The sequence below is a fragment of the Patagioenas fasciata genome, chromosome 1, assembly GCF_037038585.1.
Source record: "Patagioenas fasciata isolate bPatFas1 chromosome 1, bPatFas1.hap1, whole genome shotgun sequence".
Classification (NCBI taxonomy): Eukaryota; Metazoa; Chordata; class Aves; order Columbiformes; family Columbidae; genus Patagioenas; species Patagioenas fasciata.
The window spans coordinates 90,798,074-90,823,279 of NC_092520.1; the positions used below are offsets into that span (position 1 = coordinate 90,798,074).

The window sequence follows — 25,206 nt, forward strand, 5'->3', positions numbered from 1 at the left end:
GAAAAATTTCTATTTTGCAAGAACCTCACTGAGAAAGGGGATTTCTTCCTTCTCCCCTTTCACCTCCTCCTTTTTTCCCAAAGAGTTAAAGATGCGAAGCTTCAAGGCTTTGATCCAAAATGGACAGCACAAACACAGGATACCATGACAGTACCTAGAGTAAGTAACAGTCTAGTTGGAGAACGGGTTATTGCTGTGTCTGGTCTAGTTCCACGGTGCAGGCTCACGTTGTTAATCCACCCTCATCCTTTCTCTCTGAAATAGTGACCCTATTGCCTTTGTTCCCTTCATTCTTCTCTTCTGATGTTCTCTTTCCCTCCTTCTCCCTGCACCTTTGCTTAATTGGACTGCAGACTGTTCGACGAAGGCAGGAACTACCACTAAATGAAGGTGGGCACACTGACTCCAGCCAAACCAACCTGGCAATGGCTTGGGACTAGATTATTGTCTGCCTCTTTGCTTTCAGTCATAGATGGCTCCTGTGTGTCAAATCATATGCCATTTTTTTGCAAACACTTATGAATTTGAATATTTTGGGGGTTCTGAGTAAAATACAGGAATGACGAAACAAAAATTAATATAAAATGACATAAGGGTATGCTTATAACCATTTTTCTCCCCAGATAGCTCTGGCTATGCTTTACTGGTACTGCAGTGCCAGAACTGATGGAGCCTGTTGTGGCTCATCCATCACAGGCAGGGTTGTTGCCTTTGTGCTGATTGTACAGCAACATCCCTGCACTGACATACACCTGAGAAAGGACTCTGTTTATTGGGTCCTAGATGCAGCTGCAGGGCTGCAAGTTAGGAAGATGCAATGATGACCATCTGCATTGTGAGCAATCTTGTGGTCAAATTTCCAAGTATAGCAGTCGTAGAAGCTTACAGTGTTGATAAGCAGAAAATCTTTGAATGCTTTAACACTTCTCAAAGCTTGTTATGTCTATGCAGGAGTCCTCCCAGGTGCCACACACTTCATGGGAGATGCTATGGGCTGTGCCTTCCTCAAGCCTTGCTGTTAACCTGAAGGCCCCTGCCTTTTTCTGAAGCCCCAGCAAACCTTATAAAAACTGCCTTTACAAGCATAGATATGTCAGTCCTTGGGTGGCATGCTGGCTCTCCACTGCCTCAGCTGCTGGTATAGCTGCTGAGGAGTAAGTAAGTGTTTTTAATAACTTTTTGTAGCTGGGAAGGAGGACATGCTTTGTTATTCCACAGGCAAGTCATCTGAGAGGTTGCCTGTGGGGACAGCTAGACACAGCGGAATGATGACTGTTACCAACAGTGTGACTGCTTCCTCGACAGATACAAAAATGTTTACCCAGAAAGGGACAGAAAATTTTTGGATTCTACATTAATCTAAAAAGTGATTAGAAAACTGGTCAAAGCTGCAAACCCAGAGGATTTCTTGCAAGACCAATAATGGAGATGAATACATTAGAAATTTTCCTTCTCCTCTGAGAGTTAAAAGAAGCTCAATTTAATTAGTTTTAAGTCTCTTCTACTGGGAAGCTGCAAACAAAAGTGCTTTCTTAAATCAGGGATACAGAAGATCTAATTCGGGTCTTTGCTAGTAAGAAGGCTCATTTTATGAAGAACTAAAGCTTTCAAGGCCCTATTCAAACAAGTTAAAGTGCCATTTTGAGCAAGACAATTTCTTGCAGTGTCTGGAGCAGTGCATAAACACTCACGTACATAGATGAGCATTGGCAGAGGAGAATCGGTATAGTCTAGCTATGAGCAGTAGATCTTTGTCACAAAAAATACTTAAGCCTGCTGTCAGCATAAATGACGCTGACCAAAAATTGTAACATGAATAGAAGGAAAGCACAGGTCACTGTATTAACTAACTAACTTTTCTCAGGAGCCAGCTATGAGAGAAACAATTCAAGAGAAGAGCAGAGTTTCACCAGAGTGCTACAGTGATTAAGTGTGAAGTCATCCATTCGAACAAGTTTCCTAATTGCAGCAGAGTCAAGAAATAGCCCCTCAATAAAACAGATCATTAACTTGTTTGATGAGGAGGAACTGCACTGAGCAAGAAAACATTAAGTAGGTGTGAGGGGTTGTGAAGTGAAATGGTGAAACTGGTGGTAGGCTGGAATACAATGAAATATAGATGAAAGGTAGTCAGGTTTTGAAAACGTCATTGTTTGCCACGGTTCATGTTCTCCTATGCGCTGGCATTTCTGTAGATTTTCTGTATCTCAAATGGTTGCCATATGTTTTTTGGTGGCAACAACAGATCCAGTCCATTGTCTCCTGCCCTGTCAGTCCCCAGACTAGCTGAGGACTAGAGGAAATCAAAGTGTTATCCTTCCAGGATATAAAAAGCATCCAGTACCGAACTCCTACACAAAAGTTTCCTTGTGTTTTTCAATATGGAAAAAGAATGCCAAGGCTTTCTTGTTTGATATAAATTGATAACTTGATATCTGGATTTTGCCAGAAGGGAGTTTTCTATGTTACAAAGCCTTGAACCTCATGAATTGCTCAAGCCAAGTCAATGGAGTTATTGTGTGAAAGGTATATACTAGGGGGGCCTGAGGGTGCTTTGTTGAATATGTTCTTAAATGTTAATGGCTACATGGCATAAAATTTAATTGATAGATATGATTTTGTGCTATGATAGTTACTTGGAGGCTTTGGCTAATGAATTTTAAATGGGTGAATTAAAATTCATTAAATATTGACACTGGGAATAAGATATACCAGCTAAAAGTCTCTGGCTGCTTATAATAGGGGTTCAGAAAGCTAATGGAGCCCTGCAGGTTATTTTCTGAGGTTTATAAAGAACTGTTTGGCCTACTTGCTGAATGCTTTGGCAGAAACCAAGCAAAATAATTCTCTGTGCTTTTAGCAATGAGATTGCTGTTGGTTTACTCCGGTTTGGTAGGAGATGAAAAGGAGGTAAATATTTTTAGTTACCTGAAAAAGATGAATTAGCCCATGAAATGACAAGGTGACAATTGTACATAGAGACTGTGATAATTCTTAAAATCTACTACAGTCTATTGAACTCACTCTTTGCTGTAGGTGTAATTATTTTCTGTGATATGCATTTAAACTGCCCAAATTTCCAGGACTTTGGCAATTTACGTTAGGTTAGCTTATCTCCTGCTGAAGCAAGAGGCACTTTGCAGTCGTTAATAATGTGTTGGTGAGCACAACCTTTGCCATTATGTGCACTGTTTAAGTTTAATGCTTTCAATCAGACACACCTTTTTTTCTTTTCTGACTATACAGTATGAATTGAGGGCTGTGTTCGAATCCCTCGCTCCTCTCGGATTAACTTGCCACAGTCTAACTCCGTAGATAAGGTGGTGCCAGAGGTGGAGTTGGATGGATGGGTTTGCTTACATTGTAGTCCGTAAAAGAAACAAAAGGCCTTGCATGCAAGAAAAGAAAAATGGAGAACATAAATAAATGAAAGAAGTAAAATTAAAAACAAACATGAGAATGAGATTAAAAATCTATATAAATCAAAATATATTCTACTTATGGAAACTGAAAACTCATAGATTGTATTCGACTCATGCTTTGGATGACCTTAGGGATAATATACACTATATTGTGTTTTCCATTTAAGCTTCTTATTTCACCAGAATAAAAATAAAACAAACTGAGAGAAATCATAAAGTAACACTGGAATTGCTGATATTCTACTTTCCGTAATATTTTTTCTGGAAAAGAAGTATTATATCACCACATTAGCTCACTTAAAGATTTTAATTATTCAGAGACTGCCTATAATAAGCTACACATTGGTGTGAAACAATAGTGCAGTTTCAGAAATGGTTTATGTATATATGCAGCCCTGAATATTATGTTATCGACTCAACGTATTACTAAGTAAATTAACACTCCCTTGTGATGTAAAGCTTTAGGTCTACTGTAATTATGACTTCAGGAATGCGTTGCCTTTTCCAGACTCCTGAAGAGTTTCCAGGATATTCTGCACCATACTAACATTTGTAATAAACATTTTAATTAGCTTCAACTGTTCTCAAAAACTTATTAGAATGAACGATCTCCTGAAACATGAATGAAACAAAGATATCAATACATTCTTTATGCATTTTGTGCTAAAACTGTCCATAGGGTTAAAGTACTAATCAGGAAGCTTCAATATGTGAAAAATATATTACTCTTTTATCTCTGACTTATTCCAAATCAGGGACATTTTGATTAATACGGCCTGCAAAGTTGCTCCACATGAGCTGCGTCTGTTGTTCATAGACTGTGTCATTGCCTTTAATGAAGGTCTGCTCAGGCACACGTGCAGATGTCTCCAAGGTCAGGAGCTGCCCTCTCCTGCAGGATACTGTGAGGACTGAGGCCACTGGCATTGGCACGAGGTGTCATGGACCCAAAATAACACCAAGTGCCATTTGGAAAATGAAGATGCATGGGAGGATTCAGCTCACTTCCTTTCAGCTGTCTCAACAGCTGGCATATAGTCTTTGCTTACAGTGATCCCTTACTGGCAGCAAGGGGATGCAGGTGATTTATCCTACCCAAAACCAGATGTCATCCCCGCAAGACCCTCAGCCCCAGCTACTTTTTTTTTTACTCAGGTATCAATCTCTCCCATGTCCCAGCACCACTGCTGTATGCAGTGTAAACTGCACCTCTGAGAACAAGTTCAAAATGCTATCCTTCTCCTCCCACTCATCCCCCTTGCCTTTGTTAAGGTTATTTTTCTCAACAGTAATTTCTGGCATTTATGTGTCATCAGCCTTGCAGGATTACACCTTGGATAAAGAGGTTGAACTGCCCACAGAAAAGCTCCTGCCTTTCCCGTCTAAAAGTGAACTTAAACAAGTCACTTTGAAGCAGATGCCTCATGTCTAGAAACCTGAAGTTAGGTGATATGAACCCACCTCTTGGGGATTGTGTCAGGGACCACTGATCCTGCGAGGCAATATGACCCTCATCCCTACCATAAGTCCTGTTGAAGTGAAGAGGATCAGGGCAGCCACAGCAGTTGAGCCAAGCAGGGTCGCATCAGGGACTAGGACATGGCCAGGACCAAACCGGTACCAGGGAAGGCAGCCAGAGTAAGAAGGCTGGCAGACAACTTAATGAACAGACTCTGAATTGCTGCCCATGCCTTGTTTCTTTTACAGCAGCTGGTGGTTCAGTAAATGGGTGTTTACACTCTATTTTAATGATTGATTCTGTCTCACAAACTGCTGTAATACTCAAGGCATGATTTATATACAGCATTTCCTTTGTTTTCCCTCTGCCCTTTTAAATTGCTCATTACGCTTCGGTGGAGCCATAACCAGAATTTCTTTAGCTCCATAATCTTACTTTACTGTGACATCCATCACCTTTCAGTAGGTCTCCCTGCTTTGAAGTGCATGTTTCTGCACAGTGTGTAAACCCCTGGCTGTGAAAAAAATGCTTTCTAGAGCAAGAGAAAAATCACACTTGGGGATTTGGAAGTACATTCTTGTTGTTACTCAAAGGGCTGACGCTAATGCCACATAAAAAAAAAAAAAATCCAGTTTGTTTTATTCCTTTCCAGCGTAATTTATACTTGAAGTCTTAAAGATCAAGCAGAAACTGTTTGAGAAATTAATTGCTCTTGTTCAGCACTGCCATACTAAGCAGGACTAATTGGACTGTGGGTGAGGTTCTTCCCTGTTCTTATTAATAAATTATTTGTCTTTAGTGCCAGAAATGCATGGTGAGAGTTCAGCAAAACAAATTCTGCACTCCAGCAAAGAGACTTATAATGCAGTCACCTCCACATCCACAAAGCTCAGGCTCCCAGAAACATAAGCAAGATGGAAATGGATGACTCACCTGCTCAATATCACTGTTTTTCCTTGATTTATATATAAATTCACCAATGGCTACGAACACCGAAAGAACAAGCCCTGCAGCAAGCACTATGAAGATGCCACCAATATTCTCCACCCCGAGAGCACTGGCTTCTTTGCTGTCCTCCTCGGGGCAGCCGTTGCCTCGCCACCACTTTTCCTTCATCATGTGCAGCTTTCCCTCCTCCTGGAGCTGGAGGATGGCGATAGTGATCTTGTCTCTGTAAGGAGACCCTGCAAGGTGAGAGCAAGATCCATCAGCGCTGATTGCAGCCAAGTGAGGGCAGGGAGGGAGCACACTGCTCCTATTTGAAGCAAAAGATTGATCACAAGATTGATTATTCCATCTAGAAAGTCCTGTTTTCCCTTTGGCTGGAAGTGGGAAAGGCCTCTTTGGCATGGTTTTGGTTTGAGAATTCATTATAATTTCTAGGTCTCCTACTGAGGTTTATTTAAGCCTTGGCAGTGTTTTTTCTTGCTAGTTAATTCCTCCATATCATGTTCGAATATTGCTTTGAGCATCCTTTGAGATATTTCTGCTTTGCATCTCTTCTATTTACTTCAACATCTGTTTACTTTTCCTGCTGCATTTAAATGAGTAACAGCTTAAGAAAAGCTCAGTCACTCAGATATATTTTCTTCTCATTTATATTATACCTGCATAAGTCCACAACTCCACTTCAGCTACCTTACATCTCATAAGAACACAAGGTGGCCGAGTCATTTTTTCCATGACTTGCAATAATATTGGCATTGCAAGCTGAAAATAGCAACTATTTCATGCTTTTTATTTGCAGGCCAACAGCTTGCTAAATGATGTGTTTTCAGGCTCAGCAGCATGAATGGGCCTGTACAGTATCTGGAAAATAGTGAGGTCACTTTGGGTAGTTCAATCTGTTGAGGTTTGCCTCTCACACACTCTCCTCTGGCTCACCATCTTCCCAAATCTCTGCCGCCTGTAAGTCCCTTCAGCCAACTGTGCTCCTACAGAAGCACAAGCCTGTAGCCCTAAAGGGGACAAGAGAGAAGCTCGCCCCTCACCCTGCTTCTGGAGCAGTGCCTAGTTAAAGGAAATTGCTACCGATTACGTTTTCCTATGTTGCCAGAAGCTGAAGTTATCAACAATAAGAGCAGCAATCCTTTATTAATTACAAGAGGTTAATGGAAGTTGAGTTTTGGGGGATTGGACTAGATGATCTTTGAGGTCCCTCCAGTCCCTAACATTCTGTGATTCTGCGATCATGAAAGAGATTTTTCTTTATGGAGCAATGATTTTATGATAGCAAGCAGGAGAGGGTTACAAGAAAAGCTGTTTGGTTCTCAAGGCATCTATGTGCCCTCAAATCCTGTTGTGTTGGACTTCCTACAGTTGGAAGTGTTTAGTGTCTGGGTTGAAATACAGTGTCGCCAGTTCTTTGTCTGTGTAGCTACCTTCCATCCATCCTCTCCTCTCCCTTACTACTTCAATGAGACTATTTTCTTAAGCAGTAATTTCACCCAAAGTCACATTTTGCTGCAAATTAAAGCAGTTGCAATTATCAATCCAATAAAGGTAAACAAAATTTTAAGGTAGAACGGGTGCCAGAATTTCAGCGATAGTGTGGTACACATAGACACGGACACTTCAGAAAAATGTCACTAGGCAACACTTTTGTGTCTTTATGCATCTAAATAGTCTTGGAAATTTGGCCTCACAGTTTCATCTTTCTTTCTTATATTGCTGTACAAGGCATCATTAAAAATAATTATACCATTAATACAAGTGCCCCTCTCTGCTTTCCATTTCCTTTAACCTGCAGCATTGTCTGAGGAGAATCAGTGTGAAAACATTGCAGCTCTTCACTTGTGGTGCCAACACTCAGCTATTTTTCAGTGTATGTTACTGCCAGCACTAGGACATGCTGTGACCACAGATGCCAAGAGACGTGTCAGATTATACAAAGTCCATCTGGGAAGCCAGCAATCAGCAGCCACTGCTTGAGGTAGCCAGCTTTGAAAAGAAAATGGGCCTGCTGTAAGAATAGATGATTTCTATGCATGGTATTATAGAACCAAAAATAAGAACAACAGAAAACAGAAACACCTTCAAAACTGTCTTTACACAGAGAAGTGAATCATTATCACTGAAAACAGCAGCATCTCTCAGAAGAAAGAGCAGAATTCTCTCCACCTTAGGAGACATTTGTCACCCTGATAACTGGAGTCTGTTAGATTGTAGGATTCGTCTATTTTTCCCTGTCTGAAAGGACATAGCTGTTAGGTAAAGTGAAGCAGTCTGAGTCACAAAGTAGGATTTGTGAGGATCTTCATTCTTTCTTGTGATATTTATGTTGCCAGCAGTGTTATTGCAATTCATCTGGAGGGTGTCAGGTGCATCTATATTTCTATGTGTGCTTTTAAAGTTCGTCAAGTGTGCTTGGAGTGTTGGATTGGTGATGTTTTATTGGTGAGCACTAAAACCACACATAGACTCTTTGAATATTCAGCATATCATTTATGGCCTCTGAGCTATTAAAAAGTTACCTCTCAGGACAAGAAATGCATCTCTCTACTTTCTTAGCAGTCTCCCAAGTAACTGGTAATAGCTTTAGTGTTAGAATTACTAGCATCAGCACTGGCAGTGATAACTGGAATTAATATCTGTCCTGACATCTATAATAATGTTGCTTTCTTCAACTGGATTCCTTCCAGGGTCACATTTTGCATAGGTTTTTCTTAGAGGTGCCTTTGCTACACCAGTATTTCCAGAGTGCATCAAGTTCACCACCAGCCATCACTGCAGATTTTTCACCAGCAATGGTCTTTGCCAAGAATCTGATGAAAGGCCTCCTCTCTGTGATCCACTGGCTCACTAATAAACATAAATGGAGATGTTTGTTGATACACTTAAATCCCCTTTATCCTAACTCAGCACAAATAAGTAGGAAGACACAGTCTATATCTGCAGGGCTTTACTTGCAGAAGATGCTCTGATAAAATAATGCATTTCCTGGATTCACAGAACTTTTGAAAATTCTCCTTCCTGTTTCTTTGGGAGCCAGATAGTGATGATATTCAGTTCAAACACGGGGATTCTTGGAGTGCAAGGCATGCTTTGATGCTGCAAACCCTAGACGTGTCGTTGTGCATTCTCCTGAAGGAATCAATGCAGACCAGCTAAGTCTTGCTGAAACTTTGGTGTTAAAGGTCACAGACAAGTTTGGTGGTTTTAATTTTTTTTTTCTGTATGTCATCTGAAATCAATAGTTTTGAATGCTATGAGGAAAAAATAACAGAGCTTTTGGGGTCCATCTGAATAGTGGAAAGATCTCCACAGCTGATCTTGTTTATGAAATCAATCATTTAAGAATTTAAGATGCCTGATGGCACTGAATTATTCCACAGTGCTTGGAGATATCTATTTCCCTGAATTTTGCTGGTTCTCCTTAAGAAAAAAAAAAAAAATTTAGGCACATTTGTCATACAAGAAACATAAATACCTTTCACAGCTGTATTTCCAATGGGTGCACTCTCTCTGAGGATTACCATCTGTTCCAATTATTCTTTCATTGTTGGTTTAAAGTATGGCGGCTTTATAATTGCAATGAAACTCTTGCTGTACATTTGTCTTTATTCAAGATTCTAGCTTTTGTATAATTTTCCTCAGGGTGAGAAGGCTGTTCTCACATAGCCAGTGGAAAAAACATACTTAGAATGTTACCTATATGACAAGCTGTCTGAGGTACTCAGTAGCATAAAGAATCACAGTTCCAAGTACCATGGTGTTTCTCCGTTGATTATATATGGTCTACCAAGAGACCAATGGACAGAATACTTTTATATCTGTGCAAACTGATATTGCCTTGAATAATTCCTCCGAAGACAATAAAATTGCTTAGCTATTCACTGAGTGTGGCATGGTAAATGCATATGTGAGCAGTATGAAGGAGTATATTATACAGGAACAGGATTAGGTTGCCCAGTGCCAATTATTCGCAATAACACAGCACAAAAAAAACCTGACACTCTTTTTAATTCTCTACAACTAGAAAATCTTGAAAAGGACACAGATATGCTATAAAAGATCTACTGGAAAGAGTTCAGAGAAACTGGGAGTTGTAAGACTCTGTTTAACTCAAAACACTGAAATCCATGATGCAGACACAGAACCTTGCAATTGCATCTCACTATTCTTATGTGTCGCTCTGAGGTCATGAAATAGATCAGAAAATTATCTTCTTTCATGCAGCTTTCTTTGGGATGTCTAAGTTGGACATAACATTTATCCAGCCCACTTCCATTTTCCCAGAGGCACTACCTGATTTTCTCAAAGAAAACTGAATTTCAGCAACACAACTTGCAGCTTGAGCAACACAGAGGATGCCCAGTTTGCTGTGAATGGGATGCTCCCAAAGGCGAGCAGGTCACTTGACCTTGTTCTGCAGATGTAGCCTGCACTGCTATATTCCTTCTTGCTTGCAGAGCCTGCTTGCAGATGAGTAGGGCAAGAGTACATGTTTTGCCTAAAAGGAGGTTCCTAGTGTCTCTTTCAATGGTTTCTAAAAGACTAGACATGAGTCAAATGGCCATCTAAGCTTCTGAAGGGGACATTGCTAGGTGTGCTCCACAACAGCTGTGCCAGAAAGCATCTTACCAATAGGGGTTCCTACGCCGTAGCCTTTCGAATCAATGAGCCCCCCGATCTGGGTGAGGTTGCAGTTTCTCTGAGTCACATACTCTATGCTGGTCGACTCCATGAGCAGCGCATAGTCTGTTGTCAGCACACGCTGGATTCCCTCGTCATTGTTCTTCACCAGTGCTGTCTGCTGCCTGCTGCTCATGAACGCCCACATCTTCTCGTATGTTGATATTTTGGATTTCTGAGGAGGGAAAATGAGGGCACAGAATCACACCAGCACCCAGATTACACTTGTAAAATATTCCTCTGCCTTTTGTTGTGACTGATGCCAATAACATTTCTTGAATGAAAGAGAACTGATAGCAGCATTTTCTTTCCTGCAGCTTTTCTTCCTCACTGTGCTTTATGCTGAGGAATCTCTTTTTTTTCCATTTCCTTTGCAGTGCCAGGAACTTCATTACTGGCATGAGTGTGAAGTGCTTTGAAGTTTTTCGAGCTAATGCTGTTACATGGATTACAGCACAAACCCCAGCTAAATTAGTGCAGCTGGATACTGTTGCACTCAGAAGCATTGCTTCTGCCTGTCAGGGCAAACACACCACTCCAAAAACCTAATGATGAATAGAGTACTGTTTCTTTTGTATTGATATCACTTGCCTAGAAGTCATGTGCTTCAGGGATGAAGCTTGAGAAGCAAACCCAAAGCGGCTTTTAAGCAAACTTCTGCTTTGCATTGCAATCAGACTTAAGGGCTTCATCCTCCTCCCACTGAAGTTAAGGGGGAGTTTTTCAGGAGGAGTGTGCACGTGTCCTGTGCCAATGCCCAGCGGGACAGGGAAGGGGGATGACAGAAGCCCCAGCCACCTCCTCATGGTGTTGAACATCCCTGCCCAGGCACTCTGCAGAGAAAGGCAGTGCCAGTGCCCCCTTGTCCACACTTCTGCCTTTTTTTGGTGGATATAAAAAGAAAAAACGAACCTGCTCAGGAATGTGCTGGAACCCTAAGCTACCCTGAGGATGCACTGCCTACAAACCAAAAGCCTGCAAGCTCTCACACAGTACTAACTTCCTTGTATGCTCTCAAACAACACTGAACACACAATGTTGCTTCTGGATTAAATATTAAGGTACGCTTACAGGCAGCAAAACCATTAGAAACTGTCAAGAGAAACGATTTTGTCTCATGATGGCAAAGCCAGCCATGGCCAAACTACACTGTGCTGCAGCCTAGCATGAGCCAGACATTGACAGACCAACTTCTTAATGTAAATATGAGTTGAAGGTCCTCCACACATTTGTATTTCCCCACTTTTGGGGCAGTATATCCTCACTTATTTCATGGTCTCTATCTTTATATTTTAGCCATCATAGCTGATTGTAGGTTCACTGTGTGGAGACCATCTGAGTTTATTAAACACCACTGTCTGAAGGATTCCTGTGAGGTTGATTTTCTGGTTCTTAAAACGTTAATATGCTTCACCTGTAAATTTGATACCTGTGAATGTTACCTAATTTCCACATGAGTTTGGCAAGTCACAGGACACCACTAAACTTTGAAGATGGTTAAGTGGCTCTTTCCTAGTAGAACCAGTTTTGCTGCTCAATTGGGAAAATTTTTTGAAATTCGTTATAAGTTTATGCAGTAGATTAAGTCTGATATTGAATTTACTGGAAGGATGTATTCCTTTTTCAGATGAGTTTGAAAGAAAAACCTTAGCTTCTTGACTTGCCAACTCCCATTTTTCTGGATAAGTCATATGCCAAATTCTGGCCTTTGAGTTCTTACTGATTGCAGTGAAACCACATCTGCTCTTCAGAAGGCAGCAGCTGGCAAGAATTGAAATGTGAGATTAAGATCTATTATCACAGAGGGGGAAGAAAGCAATAGAACATTTATAGGCTTGTTGGAAACAGAACAGAACAGAAGCCTGGAGAACTCTGAGTGTGTGTGTTATGATTTGTGGTTGTGAAACATCTTGCCTTTCATTGGACTTTTCCCAAATTTGGACTTGCATACAGATGCTGAGTGCTGCCTGAGATCCTACTGGGTCGCCTGCCTAGAACCTCATCCCCTATACTGGAGCGCTCTTCAGATGTCCGGGCCCTGTTTTCCAGGTGTTTTCATCTGGTGTGGTCAGATCTGGGATCTGTGTACAGGGAAGAGGCTGACTCTGAGGTTCACAGAATCACAGAATGTTAGGGATTGGAAGGGATCTCAAAAGATCATCTAGTCCAATCCCCCTTTAAAGTCAGAACTCATTTTTTTTCCCCAAAATAATTTCAATTGCTTTTGTTCTCATTCCCCCCACTACCTGGCCAGAAGACATAGTCGCAGCAGAAAGAGTCTGCTGCTTCTCTTGTAATTTCTTGGTTTAAGTACCAGGCATAGCCCTTAGATAAATTGCATCTTGCAACACAGGAAGCACTTGACTTAACAACTCTTCTTTAGTGCAACCCAACCCTGCACTACACTCCTGCAGGATATTTTTACTGCTATTACTCCTGATATTACTGATTCCTGCTTTCTCTTTCCCTGTTCCCACCACATCAGCACTCCCAGGTGGCAGGACTGCCTCTGCAGCACAAGCTGCCCATCATAAAAAGCGTCTTTCACCCCAGCCCAGCTCCTTCAACCCTCAAGTCACAGGGGCACAGCTTTCATGGGGTACCCCTGGGTGTTGGGGTGCTCCCAGAGTCCGTCACGGCATGGGGCAGCCCTGGAAAACTGTCCAGGCTAGGTCAGGACTTCACAACTTCCCAAAAAGAGCCTGAGTTATTTTTGGCATCTTCTCTAGAACCATTATAGTAAAGGTGCTTTCGCTTAAGCTGTACTGTAACCCACGTGCGGGGTGGGAATGGAAGCAACTGCTGCACAGGAACTCATACTCCCGCCTTCCCCTAATTCCGAGTATCTGGTTTTACATCCTCCCAGGTCTCTCAGTGGTGTGTCTATGTGTCTGCTCACTTAGCTCAAGAAGAATATGCAGTATTTTACATTCCAAGGGAGGCAAACTCATGCCCTCACAGAGCACAGTGTCTGCCTTTTGCATACATAAGTATCTATATTTATTGTACAGACACCTACTCCATGGGTTGGGTTTTTTTTTTTAAGTTTTGGACAGTGTCAAGAAGTCCTAATCTTGTGAGTATCTTGAAGATTTTCTATAATAAAAATAATAACACCTTGCACATAACACTCGGTGTGTCTCACTGTTTTACAAGTGAGATAAATTGTACTTTTCATGCCTCTTTCACTATGTCACCTTCACTCTGCCGGAGAATTCATCTCCATTCTGTACATAAACTAGTGTCTTTTCACTTGTGCTTGTGTACATGTGTATTTCAGGAAGAAGCAAGCTAGCATGTATAGCATATAAATATTTAATCACCTTGCCTGAACATTTCGTAGGGCTTTCAGTCTATTAAGCCTATAAAATTTAACCTCAGGGACTAATGGTGAAAAAAAATCGACCATGGGAGAGCCATTACAAGGGCAGTTCACCTTTGACAGCTCCATCAGGGACAGCCTACCATCAGATCTATTACAGGACTGAAACATCCTTGATGAGCATTATTAGTTTCGAGAGATGACCCAAATTCTTTAGCTACAGTGCTTTTTGCCTCTATGTGTGGAAGAACTTTGCCTCATGTGGAAGCAGAAGAGTTTGTGGCTAAAGCTCGGGCTGGAGCAGCAAGGGCTTGGGCTCTCAGCACTGGAGGCTGAAGCTGCTCACTCCTCCACACTCGTGTGGCACCGGTGTTATTTTGCCCCACATGCTGCTTCCCTATGGTGCCTGGTCCTCTTCAAAGGCATATTTGACTATCTATAAACACCATTACTAGATGCTACAGTGAAGAGCATGATCCCAGTTCATTCAGTGCTTAACCTCCCTGCTGAGACTACAGATAAAGCTGCTAATTAATTCTAATTATCACAGGATTTTTGAGGGCATATCCTATATTTATAGCTTGTTGGGTTTTATGTCGACATTTTATGAGACTGACCCATTTTGTATGTAATTATTACTAATACTGAAAAAAATGCAGTTATCTATAAAGCAGTTGACCCCAGAAAATCATCTTCTACTTACAGATGTGTTCACGTGTGTATGTGGCCCATATATTAACAGTCTGTGTAATATTGACCATGGATCATCTTTAAAAAGGGACAAACAACCTTGCATTTTGACTGCCCACAGTATTTTTCCACTACAAATGTGAACTTCAGAAGTGATCTTAGCCAAGTGGCTGCAAGAAGCCAAGATCTCACCCTGAGAAACATCCTGGAATAGAATGTCCTCACGTCCATGCCCTGCCTTTCTTCAGATCCTCCCATCAAAGGTATGAGTTTGGCCCTCACAGCAGTACAGCATCAGGTTGTTTCTCCATATGTCTTGGAGGAAAATCTCCCATCTTTTACATTAATATTGCTGAAGAATCCTCTATGGAGTTGCGCAAATGATGTATTTACCTACTACACTAATCCTTCCAAGTGTTGTGATTCTGCCTCACCATTTATCGCTGGAGGGCCATCAGTCAGTCTGACCATACTGAGCAGGCTGATGCCATCTTACCTTGAAGAAGGTCATTGTGGATCCATCTCTAACAGCCCCGTACTCTATCTTGGTTTGCTTTGCCAAGTCGTCTGCTGAATCGATGGGGGATTCCATCCTCTCCACGGTGAGGAAGGCAGCCAGGTTGGCAGTATAGGATGAGATTATGATTAGGGTGAAAAACCACCATATTCCTCCGACTATTCTGGTAGAAAGAGCTTTGGGCATCAGCTCTGATCCTGTTACAATATCATCAAAACAATAATATTAAAATGATGCTGAAAGATGCCTTTTCTGATACCGCAGACTGTTTTTAGGCACAGAATGCTTTTATGAGCTGTAGTATGATAAAATGATTTAAACAATAATCTCATAGATGCACAGCTAACATTTATAATGGTAACACACTGTGAAGGGGAGGTATGCCATGATACATGACAAATGGAATTATCCTTGGGTCTAAGCCCCATTACATATCTGAGCTAATGTTCATTGTTGTATTAACCTCTTATGTCCCCAGCAAGCTGTACTAGTATTTTTGTCCCTTTGCTGAATCCCTTTTTGTCAGTATACTGTAACCGATTTTTTAACCAGAGATCCTTAGCAGAATGCTATTCTGCTTACAAGCTACCTGGCAGATATACTTTAAAAGTTAAACCTGCCCTGTGCATCCTATAGACATACGTAAGCAGAATGAGGGCAATCAATACGCTTCCAGTGAACTCATTGGCCTGTGTGAACCTGAGCTCAAAACCCAGAACACATCTTATTATAAACATGTGATTTACATTTGAAAATTCTGAGAATAAATGGACATATCCTTTGGGTCTATAAGGCAATGCAAAGTTTTGGATGATGTCTTTAACACTCATTATTGCTGAAAAGGTTTTAGCAGATCTGCCTGCATGTCACAATAAATATCAAAGTGATCTGCTATTGTCATAAAACCCCATAGAACAGCACGTGTGGGTGTTAAGTGCACTGAAATGGCTTCCAAACAGCTCAGATAAACTGTATTTAAACCACACAGGTACTGGTATTTCTAATAATTCTGATGCAAGTTTTGTGCTGTTTTCCCTAGAGGTGTCCCCACTGAACTTAGCTCATTATGTGGGATTCAAGGATCTCATTCAGCAGAGCACTGAGACAGTCACTTAAGCACTTTTTACTTTGAAGTTAAGCCTTTGCATAATTATTTTGTCAATGAAGGATGGACTTAAGAAAGTACTTAAGTGCCTATGAATGAAGATCTCAGCACGTACAGCTTTTGATATGACAAACATATTTCTATCACTGGAAAAATGTGCTGCCATATTATCTCTCCCTAGCTATTTAACTATTTCTGTAAGAAATTTAAACATGTTACAGAGAATATTTTCAGACTTTACAAAACTCTGACTGGGACTTTCGGGGCAAAAATCGAAAGGGTAAACACTTTCCAAACAACCAGCAGATTTAACTTAGCTTTGTAAACATATAGACATGTCTCTTAAAGGTCAAAGCTAAGCACAGCCCAAGGGGTTGAGTAGCTTGACAGAATCGCCAAACTGCAAGAGCAGATGCTCTGCTTGTGCAGCCCTGGTGTTGCATGGATATTTCAAATTAAGCCAGAAGTCTAAAAGCAAAAACTCTCACTTGAAAATTTTGAGTTCAAATGCACCCATTTCAAGAGCCATAGCTCTATCTGGGTTTATGTTTGTGGTCTGATGTACTTTCTTGCTTTTCAGATTAGATTTTTTTTTTTCAATGCAATGAAATCTTGTTTGTATTGTTGCTCTCAGGAAAACGTATTTATTTCTAAGCTGGGGTTGACCTGCAAAAGCTGGATTCTAGGAGTGCTGATTCAGGTCATCCTGAAGATATCCTTTTTTTAAGTTTAGACAACTATACAAATACAATTTCTACACTTGGGCTTTGATGTAATACCTAGCTCTGACATACATATCCCAGTAATGCATAATAGCCAGCTACCTTGCAGTTATCTTAACAAGCAACTATGAAATCTGCCAGCACAGCCTTACGGCAGCACAAGACAGTAGGAAGAGAAGCCCTGTGTGCTGAACCTGTGGGCTGAGATGCCAAACCTCCTGTGATATCCTCTAGCAAAAAGCTGTTTGTGAAAAAGCAGCAGAATACATTCAGTTCAATTAAGCTCAAGATGCCAGAGTCTATTAATTATGCAGTGAGCTACAGTTTTGCTCTTGTGAGGTGCTGAGCAGACTCTGCTCCCAGCTGAACCGGGCAGGCCCAGCAACTCTTTTGATCGCTCCCAGGATTATTGCAATGTTTACCTTTTCAACAGCCTTGATTACAGCAAAAAGCATTAATTTATGCTCCATGCTCACTGACTTCACCCTAAATGCTCTCATTAACGGGGCAGTCCTGGTCTGAACCATTGCTTGCTTGAGCTGAGGCTCTGACGGATAGCTTGCCTTTCTGAAAGTGATAGTTTCTCTGAATGGATTGAATGAAATGTGCCCTGTCTGGATGCTTTCAGGGTATGCATAACACATCTGAGACTGTCAGGGGAAAAACAGGGGAAGTAAGCTCTAAATAAAAATGTTGCTAGCAAGACTTGGGGGCAGAGACAATACTTGCTGAAGTCTCTCTAGTGCCTTTTTATGGCAGACATGACAGCCAATCCTGATCCAGACTTTGCTCACGCTCTGTAGAAAAGAGAAAGTCTGATCATCACATTTTAAAATTTAATAACAAGTGGCTTCCAATCAAGCATAACAAGCAGCTGCTGCCAACAAGAAAGAGCGTAACAGTAGATGTGGAGTTTCACAAGCATTCACGTCATGTTCAAACTCTTCACATTAATGACGATGCACTTACAATCACACGCACCACAAGTTTGTACACGGAAACATTTGTGTTGCCTTACAAATGTTTTTTCTTTCTTTTGTTTTGCTTTTATTCTTCTTGAAAGACAAGCAGAGTCTGGTTGGGGCTGACTGTCATGTACCCAAGGTAGTGGTAACGAGCAGACACTGCATCCCACAGTTTGCTGTGGATGATGGTAAACTCCAAAAAAGGCAGTACATCGAAACACAAAATCCTGGGGCACTTTCACACACATGGCAATCACAGTTATATACACACGCCTGCCTGATACTGTAAAACCTCAGCCTGTGTTCTACTGAGAAATCGGAAAGAAAAGCAAAACAAAAAAGGCAAAAGAGAACAGCTCTTCCTTCACTCATCCTCCTTCGAAGTCATTTCTGTGAGGAAGCTCTGTATCCTGTCAATACATTAGTGCACCAGCAAAAGCAAGTGCATCTTAGGTTCAATACAAATTTTATTCTCTACCATATCTAGGGAAAGAATCCTCCTAGTGTTTTTTTTTACTGCTACTTATATCTGTTGAGGAGGGAAGGATAAACTGTACCTGGATGAATGCAGAGATGGTTATATATTCCTTACTTAAATGTTTAGAAATTTAATATCAAGGTACTCTTGGGCTTTCCCTTCACTTGCTTTTTTGGTTGTTGTCATGGAGTGGGTTTTTTTTTGTTCAGCTTTGACCGAACTTGAAATGTTTGTCAGAAAACACTTTCAGTCTTTTCAGTGGACTCCAGTTTCAGTGAATAGTGATTTAATTGGAAATCTTAGAATATACATGCCATAAACAAACTTGATTAGTACACATATGTTTGACTTCCCACATGGAGTAAGCTTCACTGCCCTTCCTTGTCAACTGAGTAAAATGTCAGCTGTTTCCAAAATCATCAGCAACAGGGACTTGTGACAGGGTTAAGTTAATGCTTCTAGGGATGGATGCATTTACAGAAGGATGGGACTCATGCCTGCAGAAAAGCCATAAAAAGAAAAGGTTTGGGTTTGTTTTTACACAAAGTGTTTGACAAATGCCAACAAACTTAACAACCCTTCTGAAGAAAGAGCACCTTTCTTCAGAGCTAAAGTTAAGAGCTTCAGAGCTAACAGCTAATGCTGTTACTGTTTCCATTGGGATGGCACCCAACATTTTCCTGTTGCCAAACCTCTTGTACCAATAAACTCAATTTCAGCATGAAGCACTTCGTATCCCTCTTGTGATTATTTTACATTTCAGCTCTAGAAGCTCCTGTGTTGCCGTGTCTGCTTTCCTTCCTCTCAGATGGTTCCCTTCTCTGCCTGCTCCCAGTTGCTCTGACACATCATTTTCTTCCTTTCTTGTATTGCTTGGTTTCTGAGATCAGGTTTTACAGTATATGTTGTATTTACAGAGGGTGGAGTTTACCAGCACAGAAGCCCTTGAGCAGACTGTGGGACGTGTGCGATAACGGAGTGTAACCGGTGTACCTTGCTGCATGAGAGCTCCAACTCCAAACCAGAAACTATTTAGTAAAGTAAAATTGTTTTCCACCACATCTGAGTCTGGATTGCACGGGTGGGGGTTATACCATTCATATGGTGTAAACCTGTGGCAGTTAACAGAAACAACCTGTAAACATCAAATAGAGCACACACAGCGGCAGCAAACCTGCTGAACAATGCACAAAGTGAGGCGGTTAATGAAGGAAACAAGAAAAAGAAAACCTCAGCTGAAAGGCTGTCCGCGGGATGTCTCGCAGCTGCCTCGTGCAAGCTGTGGAGCAGTGCTGCAGTGTCAGGAGCCCTTTTCACAGTCCCAGATCGAACACAGGGCAACCCTCGTATTCCTCCCACTCTTGGGTTAGAGCCCTCAAGGGTGAGGCTGCTGCAACACCACATGGCTTCCCTGCCCACACCACTGACAGACAGAGAGACATTTGCTGGGGTAGGGGCACAATGGAAGCCAGGTAGCTGCTCCCTGGTAAAATGTTTAGAAAATAATGAAGGAGTAGCAGCCCTCTAAAGGCAACCATCATCAGCTGTCTGTAGTGGAGATGCCGGATGCTGAACACGCTCTCCCTGTGTGAGGCTGCCGCAGCAGCAGAAAAAAAGGCTGCCAATGGTTTGAAGGCTTTTGGGAGCTATTGCAGCACCTGAAAGCCACAGGGCCACATTGTCAGCTTTGCTGGGAGAGAATTATGCAGAGGATTGCCTTTAATGGAAGAACTCTGCTCTCTTCCCGACTCACCGACCTGCAACTGCAAAGCGTGCCCCCCCTCCTCAGCACGGCACTCAGCAGGGCCACGGTAAAGACCGCTTCTCCCCAGGGTACCTTGCCTGCTGTTGCTTCCCATTGCTGCGTGGCTTGCTGCATACTTTCTCGTGAAGTTTATGAATATAGCTTTAGTTGACAATGTCACGCCAATACATTTTAATTACTGTTTCAACAATATAATTAAGCATTGAATTTATGCACCGTTGCAAGTAGAGTGCCTTGCTTAGCTGAAGTAATGAACTCTGATAGTAATGAACACACTAAGTGAAACAGCATGTAGCTTAGGATGCCTGTAGCTGCACAATATTATCATTACTAGTACGATAGCATTGAAAATCGTAACAAAAGACACAGTTTTCAGGTTCAAGATACAACAGTTCTGTGCACACCAGTTAAAAGAAAACCAATCATCAAGTTATATGTTTCAAATTTGTGCCATAATAATGGAAACAACTGTGTGTAGTAAAGAATTTGTTCCCAACTCAGTTCATGCACCCATGGAGAAACACATTCTTAACAAGAGACCCAGAATTAAGACCTGTAGGTTGCCTGAGCTGCCAACCATCACAGAAGTGAAGAGGTCCTGTGTTGAGCATTCACCCACAGGGTCCCAGAGTGTTAACACAGGGCAGTAAGAAGGTGTACAAGTAACTCTGACTGGGAAGACCAAGGCTGGGATCTTGTATCGTCTCTGACAAGAACCACGTTCAGTAAGCTGGACACAAATATCTCCATCACGGAAAGAGCAAAACAGCAGTTGCTAGAAACTGGCAATCAAATTCTGGCAGTAAAACTCTTTCTGACAGATGGGAAAAATTTTTATAGCTCTGGGTGTATATTTTAATGTGGTACTAGGGTATATAGTTCTTTTGCACCTTGAAACAAAGCTGATTTTCTTGTGTTTCCACTGATGTGTTGAGCTTTAATAAGAAGCTGCCTTACAATTCTCCTCTATTTCACTACTCGGGTCTTCTGCTTTTCTGTCCATTTTCTCCTGGTTTTCTCCCTCTTTGGACCTTCAGCAACAGTAATGCTGAGGTTTGTGATATAGACGAGATGCTCAATGTCACCTAAGCACCTTTTTATGTAGGCTTTGTGTGACATTGTTCACCACTGGTGGTTACTTTAGCTACATAGCTCTACAATTGACACCAGCAGCACAGCTGATATGGCATTATCAGTAAATTATAAATTACCAGGGAAATTCTAGCAGAAAAAGCCTTGTTCATTCACTGCCAGTGTACTTAGGAAAAGAGCCTTGTCGGTCTGTATTTCTTCACCATGATAAAACCTTCAGTGTTTGAGTTTAAAAATTGATATGACAATGACACGGCTGCATAAGGCTCAAAGACAAATGAGAAATCATTCAACTACTGAAAAGTCTGGAGAAATAACAAGAAGATTATCCCAGTCTATGAAAATTATTCCCAAGTATTTGTCTTCCATGAACTGATGGCAAAATACTGTTAACTATTTAATTTACGGTAGCAGTATTAAAAGTGGATGCTTCCCAAGGTTCTTAAAACCAATCTAAGCAATATTTGCTTAAACACTTGGCAAATCTTACAGAAATCTTGTTATATTTGGAGACATGAACAGATCTAGATACAGACTGTAAGAATGGCTTAGCTTCTTCTAGTAAATTAAAATTTATAAAGTCTGAAGTAAATTAAGATGACATGTGAACACAGTTTTGTGTACTCCAGCCTATAAACTCACAATCTAATTATGCACTGCTTTTAAGCATCAGTTAAAAAAAAAAAAAAGTCAGAAAAAAATTTAAATATTTATAAAATTATGCTATTTTTTTGGCTGAACTAGCGAGGTCTCTTCATCTCTTCCTAAAATCAGTGGATTATAAGAATGATATACAAACTTGATATATTTAAGCTGCAACAAGTCGTGTTTGGTACTGTGTATTAAGAATGTGTGGGGGTCTATACCTTCAATGACATGTAAGCCTTTTAGATCATTTTAGCCACATGTGACAAATAGGTAGAAGCCTTAGAGGTTATGATGTTTCTGCAAGTGTTGTGAAATATTGCAGTAGCAGCCCCACTAGCAGAGAAGCTGCAGGATGAGCTCACAACCTGTTATGTATCAGTTAATCTGCATGGGAAAGATTGCCCATAAATCCTTCAGCCGCCGGGAAAGCAAACAAACAGACAAACAAACTTCAATTGGCGATCACAATCCACCACAAGACGCAAATCTGTAGGGAAATCAGGCTTCATTAGTTATGCTGCTCCGGGAACTACTGCTTTATAGAGAGATTTAAGAAACAAAACATAACACAGTTACACAGGGCAAACCCATGGATTTACCCAAAGGCTACGCTGTGTTTTGGAGCAGTATTTAACAGCCAAGAAAGAAAAACAAACAGTTTTCACAGTGGATGATTTGTGAGGGCTGTGTGTTTCCCTTTGGTTTGCTCCTGGCAGCACGTCTCCATGTAGGTAGCTCTGCGAGCAGCCGGAGGACCCTGATGCTTATTTACTCTTGCAAACTTGGTGCTGTTATTTTAAAACCCAGAAATGCTGAAGAAGATAACTCAGTCTTAGTTTTTCCTTCTGCCTGTTCTGAGGTGGAAAGGGCTGTGGGATGTTTTTAGTCTTGGCACACAACTGCAGAAAAGTCAATCTGTCACAGTCGAGCAGTCTTAATATTAGTCATGAATGAGATCATGATTTGCGTACAGTAGGAGTTATTATTTACGGTACAGTGAGCCACTGCAAGAGCTTGTGGGAAGTCATGACTAATTGTATACAGTCCCATAGCTGCCAGGGATGGATGAACTCTTTCTTTTACCTAGGGCCAATACTAAGAAGTTAACCCATGACCTCTCCTCCTCTAATTCCCTCCTTCTTCTTCTTCACAGCCTCAGCAATTTAAAGGAAAAAGCAAATCCCACAAATTCCTGTACTTTGGTACCGGTAAAGAAACAAGCAAACATGCAAAGCATTCATACAGGTTGTTCATCTGGAACAAGGGTTGTTCAGTGAGCCATGGAGAAATGTATGTTTGGGGCCAGTTACGCTCAGTAGAATTGCTCTTGTGAATAAAGGTTTTGCAGGGCTGTGTATTTTGATCTAAAAAACCCAATGAATCGGAGAAAAAGCAGCAAGAGTTTAATTTGACCTGGCTCACACAGACGTGGAAGTCATGCACAATGTGCTATATTATCAGAATTAATTATTCAGACTACAATTATTTTATGACTTCTGAAAGAGGTATATATATATACACATTGGAATATATACGTTATTGGTGACTTCTTAAAGTTGAATGCCATGATTTGAAATAAAAACTGCAGCATTTCTGTTAATTTTTCTGTGATGTGAATGTCTGAACTTCCAATGATACATCACTTCAACTTTTATATTTCATTGTATAAATGTCTTCTTGCGCTTTTTTCCATGTACTTTATGAATGTGGAATATATTGTTGATGTATAAACAGAACAATACACAACAGAAGTAGGGAAAGGCTTGATTACGTATCCTCCGAAAAAGAACCAAAACATGCATCTCTGTGAAGCACTAGTAAAAATATTTGTTTTAAATTATGGAAAAGAAAAAAAATGAAGGCTAAGATGAGGTCAAATAAACAGAGTTGGAGCTGAAATTCGAAGGCCACTATCTGAAGAAAAGAACAATAACTATGCCGCTTCAGAGTCCAAGCTTATTGAGGAGTATATAAAAAAAACATGCCTCAAATGACCAGTTTCCCCTGTCAAGTTTCGAAGTTCGTTTTCTTTCGTGCTTGGTTTGCTCCTGTTCAAAGCCCTAGAGCAACAGACTCCCAGACTGTGGTCCATGGTCTCTGAGGCCACGATAAGTAGCTTGTAGCCAGTTTGTGAAACCACATCAGCTGCCTAGAATTTTTAAGGTAAAGTTCAGTGATAAGGTTACAGAGTGCTCTGCTGGCCCTCTGGGGATGTGACTGTGGTCCAGTGGTCCAGAAACTTTGTGGCACACTTGCCTTTGAGAATTTTATGAGCTTTGGCCTAATGTGGAAAAGTAGTTTGTACATGCTTATTTCCTGCTGTTTTTGAATAGGGACATCACTGTGAGTCTGCTACTGACAGGCAGGGTGCACCTCAGGACCATGCTGGGTGAGAGCCTTGGGTATACATCACCTTGCAAATTGTCCTCTCAGGTTCCAAGGCATGTCATCTTCTATTTTCAAAGGCAAATGAGCTGAGCTAATTAACATCCTTCAGCAAAAAATACGTTCACATCCTTTTTCTTACCTTTTAAGTGTGTGCACTGTTAGTGGGAGAAAGAAGTGCTTACATGCAAGTAATATAAACTGGTTTTCAACATGTAGTCCACTGAGGTGTTGTGTACTGCAAAGAAAGGCTGACACATTTCATCAGATATTTCTCTCTGTTCACCCCTTAAGGAAAGTAAAATCTCATCACATTGCAATATATAAAAGTGATATCAGTGTTGATGTGCAAATACCCAGAGACTTTCTAGAACGTTATGTTTTAGGACTGGATAAAACCCTTAGGATAGTATTATACTATATCTGCTTTGCAGAGCCCATGCAACACCTACGGCAGGAGAGGCTGTTAATGTGGATGCATCTAAAACTATGTATTCAACTTACCTTGCAATGACAAAGAGCACGCAACTGACTCCAAGGCAGGCTAGGAGAACATACATCCAAATATCAGGAGAAAGAGGATTTAAAAAGGAGAAAACACCAGGGTTTGTCCCATTGGGTTTCCGGTATAAGATACTTATTCCCAGCGTCATGAAGGGCTTGGAGAAATCGATTACTTTCTCTCTTACATAGGTAATAGTGAGAGGAGCAACAGCCAGATCAGCTTTCTGAAAGCACAAATGGGAAAATGCTCATTCTTTTTCATGTTCAGCAAACACACTACCATTACTTCCATTTTTTTCCCCAAGTATTAAAAACTAAACCAAATTCAACTATAAATCTGAAGTGTGTAACAGAATTCAACATTGCTAGGGTATTGTTTGGCACACTCTGTTTTTTCATTTTGCACCTAGAGGGATACCAGTGACTTGCGTGTTGGTAGGAGAGGTATGACCAGGGATGGGGGGCTCAATCCTGTGCAGTGGGGCAGCCCACAAGCAT

General features: G+C 41.1%; 1 protein-coding gene across 4 annotated transcripts in view; it reads right to left on the bottom strand.

Moving 5' to 3' along the window:
• GRIK1 (glutamate ionotropic receptor kainate type subunit 1) overlaps nucleotides 1-25,206 on the bottom strand; it is a 172,444-nt gene that overhangs the window by 5,419 nt on the left and 141,819 nt on the right. The window contains exons 11-16 of one of the 4 annotated variants that reach the window (XM_065862614.2): nucleotides 24,709-24,932; nucleotides 19,308-19,426; nucleotides 15,024-15,241; nucleotides 10,465-10,690; nucleotides 5,815-6,065; nucleotides 3,222-3,388 (exon numbers count right to left, since the gene is read on the bottom strand). In XM_065862614.2, coding sequence (XP_065718686.1) covers nucleotides 3,239-3,388; nucleotides 5,815-6,065; nucleotides 10,465-10,690; nucleotides 15,024-15,241; nucleotides 19,308-19,426; nucleotides 24,709-24,932 — 1,188 coding nt within the window. In that variant the 3' untranslated portion in view covers nucleotides 3,222-3,238. Of the gene's footprint in view, nucleotides 1-3,221; nucleotides 3,389-5,814; nucleotides 6,066-10,464; nucleotides 10,691-15,023; nucleotides 15,242-15,270; nucleotides 18,812-19,307; nucleotides 19,427-24,708; nucleotides 24,933-25,206 lie in introns of those variants that run through there. The other 3 variants (XM_065862613.2, XM_065862615.2, XM_071810314.1) reach the window with 3 other exon arrangements.